Source organism: Thunnus albacares, chromosome 10 (genome assembly GCF_914725855.1).
Source record: "Thunnus albacares chromosome 10, fThuAlb1.1, whole genome shotgun sequence".
In the NCBI taxonomy this organism is placed as follows: domain Eukaryota; kingdom Metazoa; phylum Chordata; class Actinopteri; order Scombriformes; family Scombridae; genus Thunnus; species Thunnus albacares.
Window position 1 is genome coordinate 8,528,023 of NC_058115.1, and position 26,133 is coordinate 8,554,155.

Consider the following 26,133-nt stretch of genomic DNA (forward strand, 5'->3'; position numbering starts at 1 on the left):
TACACTAGTGTAAGATGAGTCTATTACAATATGTTTGGCAATATCGACCTATTATTAAAATCTGCATTTATTTTCTTCCAGCTGTGGTATGGTGGTAATGATGCTAATTGTTTTTTGCTTTAATTGTAATTTGTGACATGTTCTGTTTTTCTCTGTAATTAGTTGGTATAAAACAACAGTGATTCATCCAATATCCAGATCATGAAGAGGTTTTGCAGTTGTTGTTCTAAACACCTACCAGTCTGGTAGTTCCTTCCTGGGCAAAAATCCTCCCACTCACAGGAAGTGATGCATTTTATATTTACAGATTATTTCAATCAACATAAGAAGAAGAACTGGATAGTTAGCATGAGCAACAAACTCTTTTAGCCGCTCCTGGACTGCATCAATGCAGAAATAGTTACCACATCACTGCTTCTACATTTCAGATTCAAATTGCCATGAATGTGACCATTAGTTTGTCAAGCAGCTTATCCTGTCTCCTCCTCTACTGGGACAACAAAAAACATGGTGACACAAACAGTCACACAGAAAAGGAGGAGGAGAAAGAGAAGAAAAATATATTTGGATGAAAGGGGAAGAAGATATATGCTGTCAGGGCCAGGCTGTCTATGTCTTACTGAGCACTTGCTAAACATGTTTGGACTGAAAGCACATCAACATCAAGTGTCAGCTGCACAATCACAGACACTTTTATACCAAAGGTAAAGAGCAGGATAAGTATGATTCCCTGACATCAGTATGTTGTAATTGTTGCAGGAGAAGTGATGAAGAAGGAATGACAAAATTACAGCTCTGTACTCCAGTGTTTAGCAGCATCAGGGGGAGACTACTTCAGAACAGATGCAAAATGCACTAAATATGCAAATATCATATTCACTTGTGATTGTGCCTCAGTAAAAAAAATGCTATGTGCTTATTTGTCAACAGATAATGGTTTGAAGTGTTTCGATACAAATTCTATCTCGAAAAAATACAATATAATGCAACATTATGTTCTTTATGTCCAGTATTAGGTTCTTTGTTGTTGGTTCAATTCCTTGAACCAGCTAGAAAAGTCTCTCTTTACAAATAAAGGCTAAATCTGCACAATCCTATGTATACTTTGAAGGCATTATATCATTAATGTATGTAAGTTGTATTAACATTACACTAAAAGTAATATTCAACATAGTATCATCAACTGAGTGTTACAGATAATGTTGGGTGTTAAGGGTTGGCAATGCTGTGGTGAGGTAACGAGCATACAGTTGAATATTACTTTAACATCACAGTAAACAAGTGTATTAAAGATATGCTAACACTGACGTAATGGATGGATGTTGATACCTCTTCACCTCCTCTAGAACTCCTCTGTCCTCTTTGCTTTACTGGCTGCCCTTAGTATTCAAAGTGTCTTATGGTTACGTACCAACAGACTGACCAACAACAGTCACCAGAGTCAGAAACAGGTTTATTGCCAAATAGGTTTGCACGTACAAGGATTTTGCCTTGGTGTTGTGGGGCATAACTATCAAATCTGGAGTGTGGGACTTTTGTCTCCCCCTTCTGGCAGTGAGAGCAATTATGAAAACACTGTTGACACATGCTTACGTCATAGGCTATGTTGTAGCCTACTCCGTCGCTACTGCCGTGGCTGTAAAACTGTGGATAAACTGTTTTGCGCACCACACAACCCCCACGAAATTACTCCTTTCACTATCAGAATTGAATCCATTACGTCTGATAAAATTCGGAAAGTCTAGAAGAGCCGCACAATTCAATTCTTTTATCCCCGTTCAAGTTAGTAGAGAGCTAACTGGAAGTTAACCAGCTCAGTCGGTGGAAGTCTCTGGGTGCGCATTCAAACACTCAGCGCAGGAATGTACCTTCCAACATGAGATTTAAAAACTCTGTCCCACTCATAATTACCTAATCCAATATAAAAACATTAACAAAGCACCACGCATCTGAATTAAACACTGATTTGTCTCTGTGTGTGTCAATCAATCAATGTGTCGTTGTCAAGGCTGTTGCTAGCCTATGACACTTGCAGCTCTTTCTCACAGAACCGTCAGTATGCTACCAGTTAGCTATCATGCCAAAGAGTCTTTTCTAAAGAGCTCCAGGAGGTTTACTCCTTCCTTCGTAAAGTGCCCGGCAACAAAAAAAAAGAATACCTCTGTTAAAGAAGGGAAGTTTCTGATGGACTGGAGTCAGCCTTCGTGACCCGACTGATGTGAGCAATTACAGGCCTATCAGCATCTTACCCGTCATCTCCAAAATCGCAGAGAAATGTGTTGCTGAACAGTTGACCACTCATCTCAACTGTAGCCCTTACACACTGCACCAACCGTTCCACTCCAACCATTCAGACAGCAAACTGTTTGGAAAACATCAAACTAAAAATGGACAAAGGAGGTGTTGTTGGAGCCATATTTTTAGACTTAAAGAAGGCATTTGATACTGTCAACCATCAATACTAAACTGTAAACTCATTTTAAATGTTAATTTCTCCTGAAACACACTGAATTGGATGAAGTCCTATCTTGCAGGCAGAGTTCAGTGTGTAAGTTAAATGGACTGCATTTATAAAGCGCCTTTTTGTCTTCCAACCACTCAAGCGCTTTACACTGCATGCCAACATTCACTCATTCACACACATATTCATACACTGATGGCAGGGGCTACCATGCAAGGTGCCAACCTGCTCATCAGGAGGAGTATCTAATGCATTCACACACACTCACACACCGATGGCATAGCCTTCGGGAGCAGTTTGGGGTTCAGTATCTTGCCCAAGGACACTTCAACATGTGGACTGGAGGAGGTGTGGATCAAACCGCCAATCTTCTGAATAGTGGACGACCCCTCTACCTCTGAGCCACTGCTGCCCCACACTCTGCATCTAACTGATCCCAAAGTCTATGTGTCTGGAGAGATCATACAAGTAGTCTCTCATGTTAAATATCTTGGTATTACCCTTGACTCTACCTTATCCTTCAAAAAACAATTGAAGAAAGTAAAGCAAATAATGAAGTACAACCTGGCTTATCTAACATATATAAAAACTGCTGAAGAACTACAGCAGCAAAACTATATATGAATGCAATGATCACTTTAACATACTGCATGACAAGCTGGACTCAAGCAAAAGGTAAAACACTGAAGCCCATTCCCTCTCTCTGTACAAGCAGGCTCTCAAAGTGTTAGACAGAGAACCCAATACTTACCATCACTGCAATATTCTTGAAAAATATGACATCCTTAGCTGGGAAAATCTAATGAAATACACTGATGCCTGCCTGATGTTTAAGATCCTAAATGGCAAGCCTCCTCCACCACTTAGTACTTTTATTAAGCAGAAAAATTCAAACAGATCTACAAGATGAGAGTCTCCTCTGAGAGGGGACTGTAATTCCTTTCAGGTCCAGATCCTTCAGCCTATCAGGCTTTTCTGTAAGAGCTCCTCAATCGTAGAACAACCTACCAAATGAAATAAGAAATTGCATGACCTACCACACCTTCACACAAAGACTCAAGGCCTGGCTTTTGAAAAGTCAGACATGAACATTTCTAATCTACATAGTACATAGTACTCATTTTATTATTGCTGTTATCACTTTCTAACCTGCTGCTTATTTGTCACATGTCCTGTGCCTGTTACCAGGCAGCCAGTTTTGCATATCTTGGGTATGTATGGAATATCTTCTAGTATTTTATTAACAATGTGGTATGTTCTTTTATAGTTGTGTCTTACATTCCTGTGTTACATGGCTTGTGTGTAAGGTGTATATTACCATTTTACTAACCCATAACTGTATCTTTTAACATTTTATCAAGATCAACATAATGATCATTGTATTTTATTTGTCTACTGTTAATGGTTGTGGTCAGTATTGCTTGGCTGTGTTTTGCTGCTTTGTGTTCCTTTTATAGCTATATATGCGGAAATGGTGTTTGTTATTGCAGTATTGATGTTTTGTTGTTCCTTGTTGCCCTGCATGGCTTGTGTTGTCTTGAGAGTTCTTGTTTTGGTGCTGTCTTTACAGCGTCTTGTTGTCTTGTCGTTCTGTAAATTTTATCATTTTATAGGTTTCAAAACTTTTCACCAAAGGACTACCAAAAATACTACTGAAAATTAGCCAGCTGGCAAACACTGGCACATTTACAGAAATGTTGATTAATGTGTGTTGTCCTTATAAATACAAGAAATGAAATGAAATGAAATGAAAATGCTGCGTTCTGCAGATACTTCAAGAGTACATTTTTGGTTACACGCGGTGGAAATGCCGATATAAAAGATCATCTCAAGATGGCCAAACATAAGCGGTGCTTTACGTGCTGAGAAGAAGAAAGACTGCAAAGGCAACTTTCCTTAAAGGCTCTTCCTCGGTTTTTGTTATTAACCAGGTCGAATTATGGTTTAATGTCTTGATGTGTTAATCTTAAACTCGCGACCAGCTTGTGGCATAGCATTGTGAAGATGTAAATTGAAGTTATTTTTATGTTATAGCCTATAAATTTATTTATAGGCCACAAAGAGATTTTTACCTTGTTTTGTTTAAAAAAAAAAAAAAAGCTGGCAGAAAATGTGTCACAGTCGGCCATTTAGCCGGCAGCCTGCACTTGTGCGCACTGACAAATACCTTGGTGGATTTTGGGAAAGAAAAGAAAATTTTTCGTCTGCTGAGGTGCTGTCCATGGTGTTGAATGGTGCGCTCGGTAAGTGTGCTAAGTGCTGAAATAATTGAAAACACCTGTGATGCGTGCATAAGCGCATATATGTGTGTGTGGATTAATGTGCGGTACACTTAAGGATCATGGTTAGAGGGTTTGAAAATATGATCAACCTACACAAGTAAATCAATAGTCTTATTTATTGTAGGCAAGAACAAATGCATTACACCTAGAAGCCATCATCAGTGTCATGAAGTGACACTGAAATACGTTTGTTTTTGGCTACAATAAATTAAAAGACTATAAATCTGTGAGTGCCGGTGTTCCTTACCACAACTGTGATACAGTGTTCAAGATTTGGAGGTGTGTGCACTGCTACTACTATATCTTCACCCTACACAAATACTTATACAAAGTAAGAGAAAAATATAACTACCACAAAAGACATATACTACGCATATGATGTACATACAGTAACAGTCAAAAGTTTAGACACACTTTCTCACTCAAGGGAATGTAGAGGTGTGTCCAGACTTTTGACTGGTACTGTATATAAATAAAATTTAAAATAAATTTTCATGAATATATGTTACCAGAGGCATTTTCAGTGCTGTGCTTGTCACAAGCTAACCTCACTCACAGTAAATTGATCTTTTTGGAGTAAGATACAACACATTTTTGAATGCATGTGGACATAATGTCTAGGTGAAAATCTATTTTAGCTCCTTGCACAAGTCCTTTTTTTATGACTATTGGTAAAAACTGAAAACAACAAGCCTGTGGCTAGGTGGCTGTAAGTGTGTGTATGTAGGGAGGGTGTAACCAGGGAACTGAAGACAAGGCAGTGCAGTGACTAGCTACACAAACACAGTGTCTGAGACCTGAGAGAGACAAAGAGAGGCAGACGGAAAGAGAGAGGGAGAGAGGGAGAGAGGGAGGGAGGAGAGACCAGGGGAGCGACTACACAGTGATGATCGAGGGAACGGGGGCCGACTGAACTACCAACTTACTTGCAGGACAGCTGGTTAATACCATGTATGAAGTAACAGTCTCCTCCGTTGACACAGTGGGCCTTTTCCGAATCATTGCAGCGCCTCGCGTGACTCACACCTGGAGACGGGGTGGTGGTGGTCACTACGAAAAGGCCAGACAGACAAGAAATAGATCGGCAAAATATGCTGTCATCTCTTTGCTACTGTAACATTACAGGGTGTTCACATTTTACTGGCAGGTTTTGTACTACTGTGGATACTATGCCACACCTTCCCACAGACCTTTCAGTCTGCTTCAGTAAATTAATTTTGAAAAAAACCAGTGTGACAAATCTACTTTCTGGGCTCATAGCCGCTGGTTTTGTGAGTAAAGAGAACCAAGTCCAATCAGATACACCAACGTACTCTTGTCTTCTTCCTTTAAAAACTGCAATGACTTTTTGGGGTATATTTGCATATAATTGTCCTGTTTATTATCCATTATCCTGTTTTTCCTTATTTTTGTTTTGTAACAACTATGACTGCTTCCTCTTGTCTGACTTCTTATTTCCATTTTTTAAAATAGTCTGATACTCTGTTGAAAAAAAGAGTACACCTGAGAACAAGAGATTACATTGCATTACACTGATTACTTTTCAGTTTACGTTTGTGATAACATAATTAAGATTTTTCCATCTTTGATATTAAATAGCCTTTATAATAAACACATTTGATTCTATTCTTTGGTGAGTAAAAACCTCTATTGAGTGTAGACATACTGTAGGTGTGCTGTCAAATCTTTGCGGACAGGTGTAACTGCTGAATGTTAACAAAAAGCTCTAAAATCTTTATTAAAATAATGTGGTAATCCAATTTCACTGGTCAGAACAGTATCACATTTGTACAGATATATACAGATATAGATAGGGATGTGTCGTTGCTCACAGATCTGCACGCTGATTATACTCGTGACGTTTTCTTGTCCTAGTGAGTTTTCAGCCACGCAGGTGTAGTTTCCAGAGTCTTCCACACGGACACGACTGATCTGCACCTTAGAGTTTTTTCTTCAGTGAAGAGCAGAGAGGCAGAGGAAGAGGAGGGCAAGAGACAGAGTGATACAGAGCAGATAAAAAGACAGTGTCAGTTGTTTCAAAAAAGGAGCAGACTCATCTCTAACTGGATGAGAAATGTAATGTAAGTGGTAGACCAGCAAAGCTAATGGAGAGTACTTATTAAAACCAGAGACAGACTAGACTTACTCTTTACAGGATTACAGAAATCAGTTAGAAACAATACAATGCAGTAACTGATAAAACACAAACCATAGAACAGATACTTTAAAGTAGGAGGTAACCAAAAAATCTGTTTTAGGGGAAAATGACATTTGATCAGAGCATAAAATGAAACCAAAACCTAATATTGCTATACAACAATAAATAAGAGGACGTCACTCATATCTTTAACTTTGTGCTCTTAATGTGTCTGTAGTCAGGCTGATTTTAGATTAATGATTATTTCCAATATCTCTTATTTTATCAATTATTTTTTTAATTAACTGTTTAATAGTGTAACGTGTCACAAATGCCCCTCATACTGTCATTTGTCAGATGCATTCTTCTCATAATAAAGTTGTTCTAAAAACTAGAAATGACACTGAAATTTTGACTTCTTCAGATTTCTTTCCTTCCCTGTGCACGTGGATGTAGGTGAAGTTGTGTTGGAAATCCCTATTCCTGTTTTGTCCGACCAGCAGTCTGAAAACCAAAGGTAATCAAATTTCAATCTATCTACTAAAGTAAGGAATCTCTGTCTGTCTGTATGAATGTCCTTCACGTATCTCTTCAACCGTTCATCTGATTGACTCCACACTTGGTGGTTGTATGGCTGGGGACCCAAAGGAGTGCAGTGTCGAATTTGGTGCAATTTGGACATACGATACATTTAATATTAATAAACTTTGAATAATCCAGCGATTAGTGAGCCTCTCCGCTCTGTGCAGGGGCAGGGCGGAGCTTAAGAGCTCTGCCAACTGACTCCAGCATGTCAGGGAGAGACCAGAGACGAGAAGTGACAAAAGTCAGAGAAAAAAAGAAAGAAAAATAGACAGCAAAATAGAGCTTTTAATCAAGGATAGACACTCTTATCCCATGTCTAGACAGAAAGCGTAGCATTAGCAGCACATTTAGCAGATCAGGAGCAACAGTAAGCGACTACATGGGAGGCGTTCAGGTACATTGTTGAGCATAGGTCACCCGCATTTTGGAAGCACTCAGAGCCCAGTACACAATGACTGTAGTTATGCATGTAAAATGGAGCAAATACTTCTGAAACCAGTTTGTCTCATATGTTCCGAGACATAGCGATTGTGAAGCCACTACAGACAAAGCATAAATCTTTGGAGCAAACATACACATTCAAATCTTAACTGAGGACACAGAAAATAGGAATGATCTAAGAGCCCAATATGATTGATCCACTTTATTTTAGGATTCACATTATTTTATTTTTAAATGCAGCTCTTTTTTTACTTGAAATGAGAAAAAACATGTATTTACTGTTAGAGTATTTATTAACTATTATTAACTTATGAACACCATAACACCTCACGTCAACCATTAATTGAAGCAGTGGCTTGAGGCCAAGCAATCGGCCCATTCCAGAGAGGCACGTCTTGAACAGGCACTGCACAAATTAAGTAAATAAGAGAAAAAATAGCAGTAGTCAGAACCAGCAATTTTGTGTCATGAATTTGCTTCATCAATTACTTCACAATTAATTGTCAGAATTGCTGTTGTGCAATTTTCTCTTGATCAACTAATTAATTAATCATTTCATCACTCGACTGTATTTATGTAAATATGTGAATATCTAAACTTACTATATTTAATACCAAAGTAAATTTTTGAAAACTGCATCTTTATAGCGGTGAAATCTACTCTTTTCAATTTAAAATTGCATCAGCTAACTAATAATGTTCAGTTATTCTAGAAACTCAACCTAACTAAACAGGATTTTTTTACTAGCCACCAAAACAACTTGAGAGTTTAAAAACCTCATATTTTTACATTTAAAAACTTTCAGAGAATTTAATAAAAAATTCAAAGTTTCACATTGTATTTACCCATTTAACTTTAGAATTATGTAAATGTTATCTCCAAATAATATGGTCTAAATACTGTTTAAAAGCTTTCTACATGTAATTGTGGTGGAATTATAATTTTGCCCCAAAACAGTCCAATTTTAAGACAATAAGTCTGAAAAAATCAGAATCAACTGCTGACATGTTTCGGTGTGACATCACTTGAGGAAACTGATCAGATTTTGTACAGCTGCTTCTGGAGATACAAAAGGCTTTTTACAATTTAATTCACATATGCAGTAGTACTCCTCAAGACTTTGAAGTGTTCCCCTTTAGGAACCCCACATGTCTAATATGTAGATGTGTAGAATATAAACTCCAAAAACATAAAAGGCTCTCTCTCGAGCCAGTGTTAAGTTTGTCCGTTCTGGGCTACTGTAGATTTAAAGGGCTCATTCTAAGGAAATGAAAACACAACGCTTCTTATTGTCAGGTGATTATACACTAATTAAAACGTACGTATAAATATTATATTCAATTTCTGCCAAGTCCGTTCCGCTAGATGCCACAAAATTCTACATACTGCACCTTTAAATTCCAAAAAAAATACAGTATGGACATGACCTTGGTGTCTTGAATGGTTGCTGCAGCCTTGTTTACTGACTATATATTTATGGAGGTCAGGAAAGGAGTGTGGAGTGGAAAATTGAGGAAAATATCAATTTGACAGACTTACTTGTTGGTCTTTATTTTGAGGTCTCTGCTTTTCTGAAGCTCATGTCCATCTTTGTACCACCGGAAGGAAGGGCTGGGATTCCCCGACGCCTCGCACTTCAAGTACAGCTTTTCCCCTTCCATCAGAGACTGGTCTTGCATCGGCCGCAGCTTAGGAGCAGAGGCTGGACAGAGACAGAGAGAGAGGGAGGGAGGGGGAAGCAGCGAGAGAAAACCAAAGCTTGCATTATTGAAATTAACTACAGACATTCAATTAATCTATCTATTTAATTGTGTGAGTGTGTATCTGCGTGTGTGGTTATGTGTGTGGCCGATGAAAATCTGTTAGTGAGGGTTCAGATGTCAGGGTCAAAACCTAAGGCAGCAGGTCAGAGGTCACAGGAGAGATGGCTAAAGAACAGAGGAAAATCAATGGTATTTGACACACACACACACACACACACACCCTGTAAAAGCACTTAAGTAAGATCTGGATCCTGAAAAGCAAACACAAACTGAAAGCTTATAGAGAAAAAATCTTTCTACAGAAACTCTCTGCGGTAGAATTTCACTATAGAGCAATGTGTGTGTGTTTATGTATGTGTGTGTGTGTGTGTGTGTGTGCGCATGTGTGCTTCATCGGTCTCAGGAGAGTTTCACTCTCTCTCTTCTCTCCTTAAAAACTACAACAGACTGCATCACTGACACCAGCACAGGCAACAAAAGCACAAGGAGCTAAAGCACAGAGACAACTGAGCACCATATGGTAACACACAGCCAATACGGAACATGGTGCACAATTTTATACACGTCCGTGTGCACAAACATGGGTCTAACACACGAGGGCGTACACACACACACACACACACACACACACACCCACACGCTTGATCAGCTGCAAGGCAACTGTTATGTACTGTAGGTCCACAGCTCCTCACAGCACTGCTGCATCCTAACACTCACTCCTCATATACTGTACTGTACATACAGTAGACACTGCAGATGTTCTGTAGGTAGATCTGTATGTCTGTGTATGTCTCCTAAATCTTCTTAATTATATACAACATGCATATCTCATGCTGAATATCCTGTGTAATCTAAACATTTTATTTCATACAGAACATACAAGATATAGTGATTTTACAGCTAGAAGTGTTAATGATGAAAGTCTATCCCAGGTTGTTCGGCTTTTGCAAAAGTGTCATAATTTTTTAAAGTTATATTATCATAATAGGTAATTATATTAATTAAGTATATTATATTAACTTATTATGGCATTTTGCTTTCATTGGATATTTTGGACAGCAGACAGTAACAGAAAACATTTGAAGTGAGAGAAGGGAATGACATGTATATGTACTGTATAGCCAGAGAAATGGCACCAGAAAAATATGAATGAGATTGATACACCTAATGTATTTATACATGTTGTTGTAAGTCAACTTAATAATATATAGAATAACAGCTCTGCATTCAACATATGTCTTTGATTGACAGGACAAATGTTGCTGTAACTGCTGTTGGCGCAACCCCCCCCCCCCCCCCCCCCCCCAAAAAAAAACCCACTGCTTCTTCCATGATAATGACAGAAAACGACAATATGTCACTCACTATTGGTTAGTGCAAAAACTAAATGGCAATTCAGTCTGATTATCAAGTAACTGGGCCACCACAAAACCCAGGGTTTTGTTTAAGGATATGTTGATATTCTATATTTTGCACAAACTTATTTTCAACAAATCCAAAAATAAAGACCAAAACCAACAATGAATTATTCTTCGTAAGTATTGCCTCTGTATCCACAGCCTGATGTGTCTTATTTCTCTGTGTCGTAGAGTTTCATTGATGTCTAAAACTATTAGAAACACATCAGTGAGCCACACCATTGCACTGGGTTACATGTTCCCTCATTACCCTGAGCACACACACTGTAGTTTATTTTGAGTGAATCACACACACTCACACCGTCCGGCTGCCGTAAATACTCACTAAAGCACCAAATATGAATTCATCTGCTGCTGAAAACAGTCCCTACAAAATGCTCTATTTATTCCTGTATGAGTAACATTTGCTAAAAACTACAGTGACCAGCTGTTTCAAAACATTAGTTACCCTTTTTTAAAAGTGAAACTATGTTTGGTGACAAGTTTTACACCTTCAGTAGGAGCCAGTGGGCTTGGAGTTGCCACAAACGGTGCAGAAAAGTCAGAACATTACAGAAGTGGAAGTCGATGTGGGGAAAAAATACAAACTCTCAATGGAGCTAAAAAAAATAGATCCTCCATGAAGTACCATCCAAGCAGCTTGCAGTTACGTAAGTAGGATTTAAGTATGATTTTTAGACTCACAACACATCCTTAAATCCAGTTCTCACATTTTGTGAGATTTAGTCTTGTCACTGACTCGACAAACACTGTTGATATATAATTCCACCTCACACCAGAGTAAATCATCTCAACATCACCAGATGCTGTCTCTCTCTCCATGGCTCCTGGCTAGTGCTGAGTTACACTGAAGAATAGCACTGAGTGTCACTGTCATCATATCTTTTTTGGAATAATTTACCTGCTATTTTAGTATTTTCTTAGATGAGGCTCCAGATGCTACAGTCTCAGTTAGGACTCGATCCACTGTTTGATTCCCAATCTTGACTCAACTTATCTAGACTGTCTTGGTTTGTGCTACTGTTGACTGATGAAACCCAACAAATAAAAAGTATGAGACCACTTCTTTTCTGAGGGCTGAGTTGAGAACAAGATAACATCTCTCTGAGACATTCGTGTTTCACTTGCTGGTACACACATACAAAATAATTTGCATTCATGACTTTAAAGCTGCACTAATCAATATTTTTATATTAACAAAGAATCAAATAAGCTTCACACAGCCTTTCAGTGTCTTTAAGCTTGTTGTTTTGGTTTTACAGCCCATTACTTTACTGTTCACTGCTTTCATCAGCCTTGATTCCAGTAGCAGTCGTGAGCTGTGTTAAGCAGAAAAGCTCTTGTCGCTACCTGTTCAGTACCCAAACAACAGTCAGACAAAGTTAGTAACTAGCTGGTGAACATAGTGATGCATTTAGCAGCTAAAGAGCCAGATATTTTTCTCAGGGGTCAGTGGAGACCAAAAAGGAGCTGCTAGGAGAGTGAATATTCATCAGGTAGCCACGACTCGAAAAGAATGCTAATGTTGCTCCGTGTCTGTTGGATGAGTAAACAGGCAAGTGTTTGCAAACATGTTCACCATATCAACTTCATGCAGTGATAATATGTCAATGTTGTGTGGACAGCTTGTTCTTCCGCCCCCAAGTGGCCAAAAAAGTAAATGAATGCCACTTTAAAATTAAAATAAAAAACTGGAGCAGCTATTGTGGAGTTTTTCTACAGCGAGTGGAGTTGATTGTGTCTTCTATGCCTGTTGCTGTTAAACACATGTAATCTGCATCACTAGATGGAAGCTACACAAGATGCAAATAAAAAATTACATATTTTATCTTTAATCACATACAGTAGGCCATATAGCTACTCTGAGATTAAATAAATGCAGCAACAACCCTATAAGGCTAACCTTTTTCTAGGCCCTACGTCAGGATAGTGCTCGCTGGAAGTAATTCCAATAAAGAATGTGTGTATAACTCATATAAAACAAGGATGAGTTACTGGGAATCTTTATTATTCTGCCCAGATTACTCTCTTTACTCCAGTCGTGACAAATAGTTTTTCAGAGGACAATAAGCAGCCTGCCTGCTGTTCTCGTCTTGTATTTTGCTTTGGATATTTTGCAGGAGACAACGAGGAAAACATGGGAACTGTAATCTAATAACAATGTACCATATGTGGAGAAGAGATGAGATTTCATTGTGGGAGGGGCGACTTTAGGCCAATTCCAGCAGTATGGACTTGACATTTAGACTCACAATGACAAAATACCTCAGAGAATAATCTTCTTTTGTCTTTGTTTGTATTGCACTTTTCAAAAGCAAGTTACAGAGTGCTTCACAGTCAGTAAATACATTAGAAATAATCAACAGTAAATAACCTAGAAATGCCAGCAAACAAAAGAAAGAAAATATAGCAAGGAGAAACAAACAACACAGTGGAATCAAATATGTACATAGAAAGTGTTGCAAATATAGAGATTCTGCTTCCCTTTCAAAGTCTGAATGAGTCAAGGTGTTACTCTACAAACACACAAGCAGTTGTTAACATATTTATATCATGTCACTGTGGCGAGGCAGCACACGAAACATGAAGCACAACTGATGTTAAAACCAGACAGGAATGATAGCTGTGACTTCTCCGAAACCAAGGAGTTCATTTAAAATGTGTGGGAGAAAGGGAGTGAGGTGTTAAAACGAAATTTAGGTCTCTGCAGATTGGAATATTTTTCTAAAGCTTGGCAAAACACACACACGAGTAGGAGGTTAAGACACACAGGAGGAAAAGGAGAGGACAGCCAGTTTGTCCATACATCCAGTGTTAAATAACAGGCAATCCTTCTGTCACTCTATTAATCATTCCCTCCAAACTACCTGAAGTGGTCAATTTAATCACATTTGCGATTAGTGGTCAGGACACAGCTTTTCTCTCAGCGCTGTTCTAACCGTGTAGCCAGAGCAAGATGGCCACCCTAAATGAAAAAAATCCTCCCTCAGATCTTCTTCAACTTTATGAATCACCAGTCTGTGATTATCAGCACATTTTGAATGTGTTCAAATGTGATTAAATGCCCTTCAGTACTATGGATTCAGCTGATTTCAAACATTTTAAGTTCCTTCCCCGACAAACTGCCAAACTTCTCGTACTGAGTTGCTATTTTTACATGAAGGTGGCTTTAATTATGCAGCAAATTTCTCCTAGAAACTATCTTTATACACTAATAATCTGCAACAGCAAATACATTTTGAGAGAAACGCAATGTTGCCCAGAGTTTTTATCAACATAAAGTAGCATTATTAATGAACATATCTGCAAAATCCTTAAATGTTCATACCCACCATATCTGCAAATGCTGTTGTATGCAAATGTATTTTATTTCTTGTTAATGTCCACTCAGAGCAACAAAAGCATGACAACAAGAGTGTGTTCACTTTGTCTATATTTAAGTTGTCTCTCCCTAACAATAGCTTGAGAGTTAGACGAGACAATCTATATCACTCTTTTATCTGTCCATTAAATATATGGCTACAGACAGCAGCCAGCTACCTAAACCCAACCACATGTGGGACATCACGGCCTCAGGTGTGAAAGTCATGTGCACTGTACAGCCATCATCCACCACAGCACCTCCCCACGACCTCTGTGAGGTACAAGAATGTACAGGACACATCATGACTGGAAAAAATGTTGCCTGTGAACATAATGTACCAATTACCTTTCCTCTAACACTTGTTAAACACGTATGAGTAGTCCATAAACATGATATCTAGGATTGGCAAATTACACCAACCAAAATAGCTTTTTGGGTGGAACTGTCCTTTAACAACTAATCCCCTCTAGTAATAGGACTTAAAATCTAAAATTTTCTTATAATAAATAAATAAACTCAGCTGTCATATTGTTTAACTTAATTTGAGAGGAACGTGAGTCATAGGCTCTATATTATATTTTTAAGATGGCTATGTTGCGTTGTGGCCGATACCACAGCAGCTCCACTTAACAATCATCCAGATGAGACTGATCACCTGGTGAGTCTGAGGTGAGACTGTTGGGCTTTTATGGTGGTGAGTGTGGAAATGAGTGGTGAAAGTCAGCCTGAAGCAGCTGTGAGTGGTGAACCAGGTTCCCGATGAGCTCATTCCTCTCTGGGACGTTCTACTCAGGCAACACGGAGGTTTTGTCGGCCTGGGAGTGTTAGCTGAGAACCAGAAGGAAATTACCCTTCATGGATAGGACATCCAAATTTCATGGATGTGACAGTGTCAGATTGATTGAATCACTACAAATTCTCTCTCCGCTTTTAACCCATTTTTAACATCTGACCTTATTTTTCATGTGACTTTGGGTACAAACATCCTCATGAGTTTGTCCTTCCAAAATGAGTAATGCAGTAATGGGAAGAATGTAGCTGCCCCTGTGTGCATATATGTGTGTTATTGCATTGTTATTTTACATCAAAATAACTACTCATCATCATCAAACACCTTTTACTCTAATATCCCAGTGTATTAATTCCAAATTATATTTAAAGATGATTGATCAATTGCAGACTTTCACTGACCTAATTTTAGATGTGATGATTAATTTAGAAATGACAATTCTTAAATGGGTTTATTCTTAATGGTTGAATCTTTAATCACAGATCCTCTTAGGTTTAAAAAGCTGTACAACACATTTGCAACCTTTCAGCATGCACTGCTTCTACTGCTGGATGTTCCAAAAACCAAATCACAAAAGCTGAGGAGGAATTTATTGTAAAGGTCTTAAAACCACTCTGTCAATGCCAGAAACTTGTTAGCACCTATAGGGTACATTAGGATCTGGAACAGATTATGTTTTAAATAAGTAGTTCAATTGATCTTTCTATATGACATCATAGCCTCATTTTTACTGCATTAACTACCAAAAACACATGTAAGAAAGCACAAGGATCCCACTACAAGACAAAAAAATTGGATTCTGACTGTGCATAAATGTTATAAACATCAGAGTGTCTCCTACTTTAATGAACACATAGAAATATACAAGTTTTATTCCACATACTAGATTTACAGTACCAGTCAAAAGTTTGGACACACCTTCCCATTCCTTTGAACGAGAGAGTGTGTCCAAATTTTTGACTGGTGCTGTATATTAAAAATGGTATTCTTTAAAAACAGACAGGCACAAAAGAAACTACTGACAAATCAAATTGACTGAGTGGGCCAACAGTGAGACTTTTTTAGGGATTTATAGGGTGAAGCACTAAACACCTTTGTAAGATGGAAATATAGACATTTAGAGACATCAGCAACTTCAGTAAAAATACATTAGAATCAGCACGATCCTTTAAGAGACCATTTAACCTGAGCCCATATTGTTATATTGCAGCATTTTGCTACAATAATGTCATTTTTCATTACTGTCTGATGTCAACCTTTGAATGGTTGTGAAATCCAAAAGGGAAACTATATTTACTAGTAAGATTATTAGTAAATAGACTGGAGAACCTCAAAGTAAGCTAATAAATCCTGTGAACCTCTTCTAAGGACTTGCAAAACCGTCTTGTCTTGGTGCCGCTGCTTCCTAACAAGTACAGAAAAAATATTGTGGATAAAACTGAAATAATTTTTAGATGGAGGGAAATGTGTGTGAGGTTGAGGTTTAGCATGATAATACATTTAAAAACGCAAAGCCTGCACAACAGTTTTCAGTTATCTCTAAAAAGACAGAGTGAGAGAGACTCTGAAATACATGTGCATGAACACAATTAGAGTAGATTCACACAAACACACACACATTCACAGCGCTGTGGAAACCGTGTGTGTGTGAGAGAAAGAGTGCACACATGAGAACATGTGTGAAGCACAGATGTGCACGTGTGCATTTTATTGTCTGCACTGATGGATATGTGTGATTGTCTGTGTGTGTCAACGTGCATTGAATGTGCATGCGTGTGCATGTGTGTGTGTGTGTGTGTGTGTGTGCACTGTAAGTTGCTGATCCAAGCCTTCTGTATCACTGAGTGATGGGAGAATTCCTCAGTGAGAGCACAGATGGGTGGAGGGGTGGGGGGGTGGGGGTGTGTGTGTGTGGGGGGGGGGGGCACAAATGGACAGCAGCGTCTGGCCAATAGCCTGTGACCGGCCTGCTCCACTAACCAATCACACGTGACCAGCGCTCCCATCAGCCGTCCATCAAGAGGTCCTCTCCTTTCAAGGTCAGCTGATGCTCCCTCCCTCCTCTCCTCTCCTCTCCTCGCTCTCTCTCTCTCCCTCTCTCTCTCTCTCTCTCTGCCCAGCGAGGCAGGCATCAACAAAATTGATCTAATTTCTTGCTAAGCATGATCCAATAACAGAGAGTGATATGGAAGCCAAACCAATTAGGTGTGTTCACAGACAGGTATGGCACCCCGGGAAGGCATGGCCGGCAACATGCCTGCACACATGGGCTGAATGTGTGTATGTGTGTGTGAGTCAGCTGACAGAATAGTGAGATAGTGAGAGAAAAAGCACAGTACATTCATAAAATGTACAAAGACGTGGAGAGGAAACTGATGTGTGTTTGTATGTGTGTGTGTGTGTGTGTCAGTGTCTCTGTATAACCATAATAGAAGAATCTGCAAACATACTGTGTGTTTGTGTGTGTGAGTGTGCCTGTGTGTGTGTGTGTGTGTTCATGTATATAAAGAGAGAAGCTCCTTCTATCTCATTCTCCGATCAGTGTGATTTCTGCAGCGCACAGCTGTCACCATGGAAACCAGGGAGGGAGCAGGAGATAGAGAAAGAGAGAGGATGTAAGGCAGAAAGAAAGGGGAAAATAAGATTGAGAAAGAGCAGGAGAGAGAGAGAGAGAGAGAGAGAGAGAGAGAGAGAGAGAGAGAGAAAGAGGGGGAGAGATGAGCATTGGTTGTTGAATGATAGCAGCCACAACAGGCCTGCATGCAGTATCACCCAGCTAACCTCTGCACAGCAGCAATACAAGCCCAGGGCAACCCTCCTTGTGTGTGTGTGTGTGTGTAGTAAACAGAGAATATTTAGCAATGTATGTTTGTGTGTCTGCCTGTCACATCCACATTTGATGAGGACAATCATTCTACTTGTGTGTGTGTGTAAGTGAACGTGAGTGGATGTGTGTACGTAGTTGCGAGAGTGATTGTCAATAAATCATTCCCTTCCTCCCCTCTCGGTTTTTTCGTAGCCACACAAACACACACACACATCGACACACACAAACACACGCACACTGACTTGACCTTGTCTCTCATCGCTGGTGTTGTGCATTGTTCTATTGGCTGCAGTGAGATCTATTTAAGTATAAATACACCCCTTCAGATTCAACAGAAATCAGGTTTTTTCCAAAGACACACACAGAGGCTGTCTTGTGCTTTAGATGTACAGTCAAGCCTTTTGTAAGAGGTAGAGATAGATAGATAGCTAGATAGATAGATAGAGAGAGAGAGCGAGAGAGAGAGAGAGAGAGAGAGAGAAGGGAGTGGGTGTGAGAAAGCCAGGGAGAGAGAGAGGAGGATTCAGGGGGAAGGTTTGAGAGAAGTGAAGAAATGGAGGAAGGACAGAAAAAGAGTGAAAACTAGGCATGTATGGAAATATGGACAGAGAAAGAGTAAGTTATAGTGATAGACAGATAGATAGATAGATAGATAGATAGATAGATAGATAGATAGATAGATAGATAGATAGATAGATAGATAGATAGATAGATAGATAGAGAGGATGTGCAGAGTTGGTAATGAATAGTTAATGAAGGGCTTGCGGGCAGAACGGTGGGGAAAAGCTATTCTCTCTGTCTCTCCCTTCTCCTCTTCTTTCTCGGGGCTGGGAGTCGTGTGCAAGTCATCCTGCTCCCCACCTGTCTTCCATTTATCTTTTCTCATCCCCTCTCTCTTCCTGCCCCCCCACCCCCCTCCATACACTTTCTATTCTATTTTCCCTCCTCTCATCCATCCATTTTCCCTCCTCTCTCTCAGCTCTGCCTCCTTTCCTGTTTTCATCCATCCTGCTCTCTCGCCTCCCTCTCCTCCATCTCTTATCCACCTCTCACCCCACCATTTCTCACCTCTCATCTCACCCATCACCACCCCCCTCCCCCCCCAACATGCGCACACACACCATTAACTGCAGGCTTATAAAGCAGACTAACAGACACAATTCTCCTGATAAGGGGATTGAAGCATTGATCACATCCGTCCTTCATGAGGAGCTAAAGATTCTATAGAAGAAAGATGTCCCACTGCCCCTTTGAGAGACCAAACAAAGACGCTGATGGAAGAAGATGCCCTACTGCAGCTTTGAAAGACAAAACAAAGATGCTGAGATTTAATTCTTGTGGTGTGCCCCAGGGTTCAGTCCTTGGTCCCATTCTTTTCTGTCTGTATGTGCTGCCATTAGGTTTTATCGTTAAGAAATGTTGTTAATATACAACTTTGTCATGGTTACAATAATAACCATGTGGTTAAAGTTACTACGGCTGCTAGAGACATACAGTACACTGTTGGGCGTGACAGCTCACTGTTCCTCGCTCCAGGACTAAAGCCCACAGTGATTCTGCATTTAGTTCATACAACCCAAGACTTTGTGACAACCTCCATGTAGATTAGAGCGAGTGCACCCTTTTTACAACTTTGAAGGTTTTGAAGGTGATTGAAAGTGTAAAATATCTACAGATCCTGGAAATATAAAACCCTCTACCTATGTTTCACTCGGTACTTCAGTGTCCTGATCCATTCTGTTGCCAACAGAGGGTACATTTTCTTGAGCCCCATGTTCCTTGTGTTTTATAGTTAATTTGACTCATTTGCCAGTATTTCACATGTTAAATTGTAATCCTCTCTGGTGCTAGCTACTGTCTTTTGATTTTTCTGGCTTTATTTATTTTCATGATAATATGTTAATAGGTCAGTGTAACACTTATCAGTTACATTTTCCATACAGAAAATGAAAAATAGAAATTTGGAAAATTGAATTAAATTTTATAAAGTTGTATTTTTTGTTCATCAGATCAATGTATAATTAAGATTTTGTTTTGTTTCTCCAATGGTCTATTTGTGGAATGTTGGATAAAAAAATGGAAAAATGGAAAATTGAAAAACAGAACCTCTATTGATGTCTTGAGCTGCCTGAGAATGTCGGGTCTAAGCACCTGACTCAACTTATGTCTGATTGGCTGGCGGGGGCTTCTTGTCTCTCCTATCATCACACCTGAATTCAAGGATTATTTCCGGTTATGGCCGCGCACAGATCCCACTGTTGTAGGTGAGTCTCATCAGTTTTTCCCTGTAAATGCACATTTGGCGGAGGCACCAACTCATGAGGAAGACTATATTTATGTAAATATACAGCATACAGCTTGAGAGCCATATATATATATATATATATATATATTGATTTTACCATATTGCCCAGGACAAAAAAGCTAAATATGCTAGCCTATGTAACTAATGTTAGCCTTGTAAGGCAGTGTGTCCATGCTTCATAAACACTGTGGCAGTAGATGCAGCTGCTGCCACAGATTGAAATAAGAAACAAAGTCAGATTGTAGAAGTTAGACTATCACTATAAAGTTGATTATTTGAGAAGTCCTCTCCTCAGCCCAGGTAAATGCATACTGTGAGTCAGGAGGAACTGGTGCTATAAATGTTTCTGTATAGATGCTCCAGCAGCTTAGTGATGTATGATCTGAGCTGTGAATTAAAATCCCTCTTTTCCTCTTTTCCCTCACATGTGTCCTGTAGTGATGCTGTGGTCATCCTGCTGCCTGCAGATCATCTCATCTCAACTCAAGACATTCCTTCATCTTTCTTTATAAATATGTTTCAGTACATGTTAGTCCATCATTTAGCTGGTAACCGATGTCTTGTAGTAACATGTCTTGTAGCAACGGTGACCCATCCTTTGTTCTTTATACTTCTTTTAATGAGGCAGTGACTGAAAATAGTTGCTACAGCCTCTGTAAGACACTTCAGACCAAATGTTTGATTTGTCTGAATTTTGTCAGTGTTAGGCAGACACAGTCTTTGATTTTGTTCAGGTTTTTGCCCAATAAAAAAAACAAATGGAATGATGCCTCCAGTCTCATGCCTTTTCTTTCATCCTGTTCTGAGCCTAGTTCAAAAGCTGCTGTTTTTTATCCATATTGTAACAAGTTAAATTAGAAAAACTAAGCATCTAGTGGTTGCGGATTGCAACCAACTGAATACCCCTCCCCTTCTAAGTGTGTAGAAGAACCTATGGTGGCCGTGAAACTCTCTGAAGGCCCTCTCTAGAGCCGGTGTTTGGTTTGTCCAGTCTGGGCTACTGTAGAAACATGGCAGTGCAACATGGCAGCCTCAAGAGAATCTGCTCCCCATGAGGATATAAAGGGCTCATTCTAAGCCAACGAAAACACAACAATTCTTATTTTCAGGGGATTATACACAAATGAAAACATACTTATGAATATTATATTCCAGTTCTGCCAAGTCTGTTCCACTAGATGCCACTAAATTCTACACACTGCACCTTTAATAACATTCAGTTTACACTAACGTGTATGACTGATATTCCTACTTTCTTGGTAAATGTAACTAGCAAGGTTCAGAGTGTGGTTGCAGACTAAAACCCCATTTCCTAAAAGCATCTCCAGGCTGAGACAATCTTAGTCCCATTGTAACTCCTTGGACTAAGTTCATTTTAGCCTGAAAATGATTTTGGGAAATGAAGCCCAGTCTAGAGGGGATTAATGTTGCAAATAATTTTGTATCACAAACAAAGGGCAGTAAACTTGTTTAATTCTAAACAATCTGAGGCAATAATCCTCTTAAACATCTCAACATATGCTTCCACACAATACACTCAACAGTACGTTCAATAGCATATTCAAGTAATTAACAACTGCAACAGCTTGGGGTCTGGGACTCGGGATCTGCACGTGGCTATGACCGGATGTAATCCTTGAATGCAGGCGTGACAATAGGTGAGACAAGCTGCCCCTTTATGGCGTTTAATTAGTCTTAAAACCCACGCTCATAAAAAACAGGCACGTGCACATGATACGAGCTCACAGAACAGTATCCGCGAGCAGAAAACCATCCTTGCGAGGAAGCATTTCTGCTCAAATGTGGTCCCACAAGCGAGGGACTGTGATGAGCGCTAACTCGACCTTCCTTACAGTGGAAAGGTCGCTCGTCAAGTTGACTTTTGAGATTTGGTGGGGATGGAATAGACAGTTCGTCCATTTGATCGGTTACTTTGAATACTGACCATGACTTTTGATAGGCTGTTTGATTTGATCACTGACACAGTTGAAGACAATCAGAGAACAAAGGGAAACATAATGATATTTAGTGACTAATTCTCTGTTTTTTTACCACTTACACTTATGAAAAAGTGTTTGACATCATAGCAAAAACCTTATCGCTGCACAGAAAGAAGGGCGATTTCACTGATATTTCTCCATTCAGACCACAATAGACCAGGTCCAGATCAAAAACCACTAGACCTGTCAAATCTGGACAAGATTAACAAGGAGACTCCAGAGACTCGTAAAACACAATTTCAGATTTGTAAACCTTTATTCTATTTCTGAAAAAAGGGTGATTTCACTGATTTTGCAGCTAGAAATTCACAACATGATTCCATTTCATTGGTTATGGCCATGTAGGGCTCCTCTTTCTCACTTAAAAGGTTTTTTTTAATCTTTTTGAAATACAGTCATACAATATCTTTATAGACTAAATTTTATAATATGTCTAACATGGGCTGGATGGGAAAAAAGCAGTGAAATCAGTATTTTCAGTTTTCACAAATAGAATAAAGGTTTCACAAATCTGCACACAGATTGTTTGTCACAGCCCCATTCTCACAGGATGTTTTTACGCTTGTGGATACTGTTCTGTGTGCTTGTATCGCGTGTGCACACCTGGTTTTTATCTGCACGGGTTTTGAGACAAATTAAACACCATACCCCTACCAGCCAATCAGACATAAGTTGAGTCGGGCATATAGATCCCGCCTTCTCAGGCAGCCCAAGAGAAATAATACAAATAGAAATAAAACCTCTCTGATTTTCTATGTTTCACGTTTCCATTTTTCTATCCAACATTCCACAATTAGAAAAAGTTATCAATCATGCTGGTGTGGTACCTTTGAAAAGAGTATATAGATGCACATATGAGACGTCTTCTAATATCTAAATTGATGTGTTGATGTGTGCTTTCCACGCCATGATCTGTGACATTTTGGAACAAATACAAAGTGCTTCATAAGAAGCTCCTGTAGGAAATTAGTAAAACAGTAATTTAAGTTACATACTGTATATGCCAATTTTACATCTATAAAAGTTACCCTAAAAGCCTTTGGGGTGCAGACTGTTCACTACATAGATAATAATAATAATAAAGAGAACAAGCTGTTGTTTCAGAAGCTCACCTCAGTGTAAATGCTTCATGTACAGCAAGTGTATTTGAAATTTTTCTAGTTTTCTTCCTTGTTTGATGGAAAAGAAATGTCTCCAACTAATCTGAAAAAAACCCAAAAACGTTTGACTGGCACTACTGTCCATTGAAGTCCCATTGGCATGTCCATATCCACTTAGATGAATGCACTGCACTGCACTGACAAACGTTTATTGAGGATTAAATCTGCACTTGGCAACTTTGCATGTTGGCTGCTCCAAATAGCACCGAGAGGAACCAGTTTTTAATGTTTGAAGTTCAATTCCCAGAAATCCTGTAATGTAACCTCAGTAAATTGATCACAGCATGCTCCTTTATCAGCCGGTCAGCCTGTGATGTTTTATACCAAAGAGACGAGAGAGACTAAAGATTCATTGTGGGTGAGTCCAACTTTCTCTGGAAGGAGCACTCATTTACTGCTGTTAAAGGAACAGTTTGTATTTCACTCTTAAAATAAGTTGTTGTTTTTTTTTCCCCCACGAATACAATGTATAAAAAATCAAAAAAAGAGGGATGGGATTTAGGCTTATAAGATGTTGTATTTCCACTTAAAAATCTTGCCTGGTTGTGGTTTAAAATGTGTTTAAAGCTCAGAGGAAAAGGAGTTATTTGACTTTTGACCTCCTCTCTGCCCTGGTGAGAAGAAGGTGGGGGTTTTTCAATTGTTAGCCACTGTAAAATTAATTCAATCATATCAGTTTTCAGTAATAATGTATGAAAGTCAGAACAAGAGAGAGGACGACTGCTATCTTTGCCTCAGTCTTCTTATTTAAGAACACGGACAGTCAAACACAGCCTATCTTAGACACCTTGGGCTTATTTTACAACATGATTATTCTTACAGATAATATAAATACAAATGATCCATAAAGTCAAACTGCATCTGCACACGTCTATTTTCAAAGCTGAAATGTATGCACCGGTACCCAGGTGACACATGGTAGATAAATGAATGACACTAATGAAGACAGACAGTAGACCTTAGTGAATGAGGTTAATAATGGTATTGACACCCTAGATCACCGGGAAGGACCACAACCCTGAAAACAGCAGAATAAATATCACATGCAGCCTGTGCTATTTATTCTCTAATCATACATGTTCAAATGTTAAGAATTACAGGGGCACCTTTACATATTTAAACATTTTGCAAAAATATTAATTTAACCAGCCAAAAAACACTTGCTGGATTGAAATACAAAAATCTAATAATGGAGGAATCAGTCTCTTTATGTCTTACTGTATACTAGTTGCACAAAACACAAAAACTACAAAACACTCAACAAGATCTACATACATAATATGATTTGATTAAAATAATACACAAATGTGTCTTAGCTAAGAGATATTATCATAACTTCCTCTTATGTCACTATTTGGTCAAATTATTTTTGATTCAGTGCTCCTGATGCAGATGATGGTGATACACCTCATGCGCTGCACCAAATCTACAGTATTTATTTTCACCTTGGTGCAGATAGAAATGAGCTAAAATCAATCTTGGGAGTTGTTGGAATTGTAGCATAATTGACCAAATCAAGAATAAAAAGACTCAATATCCTGAAGCAAGCTGGCAAGAGAAGCTGAAATATCGTTTCATAACTTGGAATTAGGCGATGTATTGCCAACATCCTTTCAATTAATGTGCAGAATGTTCCTTCATAAGAAAATAAGGATCCACTCCTTCTCAGTGATAAATACAACTATTTCTGTATGGTCAAAGACATGCTCACATAAGGCATAAACGGATCAAACATATAGTATACAAAGAATCCACCACAAACTTACTATAGTCCAAGATAACATCTAGAGAGATAGAGGACGACATCTGGAAGACAGATGAAGATACTCTACCTGTCACAATCAAAGATCACCACAACAAAGAGAGATAAAGATAGCCCACCTTTCTGAGCCAAAGATAGCCCGATACAGCATGAAAGGGATGTTTTAATCCTTTTCTTTTCCAAGAATTGTTTGCACTCTGTGTGTCAGTGATGCTGCGCCTCACGTTCATATGAAAGCTGACCAGAACAGCCACTGAGCATCACCTCTCAAACAGATTTCATGAGTTAAACGCCTTGCTCAAGAGCATCTCGGGTGTAACACAGAGCAGTTTTTTTTTCTCATGAAGTGTTACCCAAAGTGACAGGTGAAAATGCCACTTTACAACTTCATGAATATCAGGCGTTCACTGACTGCATGCCAACCCCTTACAGTCTGGCACAGCAGGGCTACTTATGGAGAGGAATGCCAAAGATTACAATGGCTTTCCAAGAAAAGAGTAGGACGCCTTAGATGTATCGAAACAGTAGCGAACTTGCAATTTTTTTAATGTTTAATCTGGAATACCAGCTGACAAGTCCTTTGCATATACATTTCTATTTATACCATTTTGAATTCGGTGTCTAATCTAATTCTGTGGGAAAATAATCTTAACTGAGAAGCAGAGAGCATCAGCCAAATCCATCCTGTCTGAAACAGGCACTTTGCTGATGCAGTGAGGAGGGTGTGTGCAGCACCAGCCGCATGAGTGTGTGGGTGGTGTGTGCAGTAAATCTGCATGTGTGTGCTTGTGTGTTTCTAAGTGTGTGTGTGTGTGTGTGTGTGCGTAGGTGTGCGTGT

The 26,133-nt window shown here is 39.1% G+C and overlaps 1 protein-coding gene across 2 annotated transcripts in view; it reads right to left on the reverse strand.

Annotated features, from left to right (window-relative positions):
- The window catches only part of nrg2b (neuregulin 2b), a 70,224-nt gene that overhangs the window by 22,629 nt on the left and 21,462 nt on the right, over positions 1–26,133 (reverse strand). For both annotated transcript variants that reach the window (XM_044362931.1, XM_044362930.1), the window contains exons 2-4: positions 9,446–9,608; positions 6,576–6,694; positions 5,670–5,793 (exon numbers count right to left, since the gene is read on the reverse strand). In XM_044362931.1, coding sequence (XP_044218866.1) covers positions 5,670–5,793; positions 6,576–6,694; positions 9,446–9,608 — 406 coding nt within the window. The remainder of the gene's footprint in view (positions 1–5,669; positions 5,794–6,575; positions 6,695–9,445; positions 9,609–26,133) is intronic.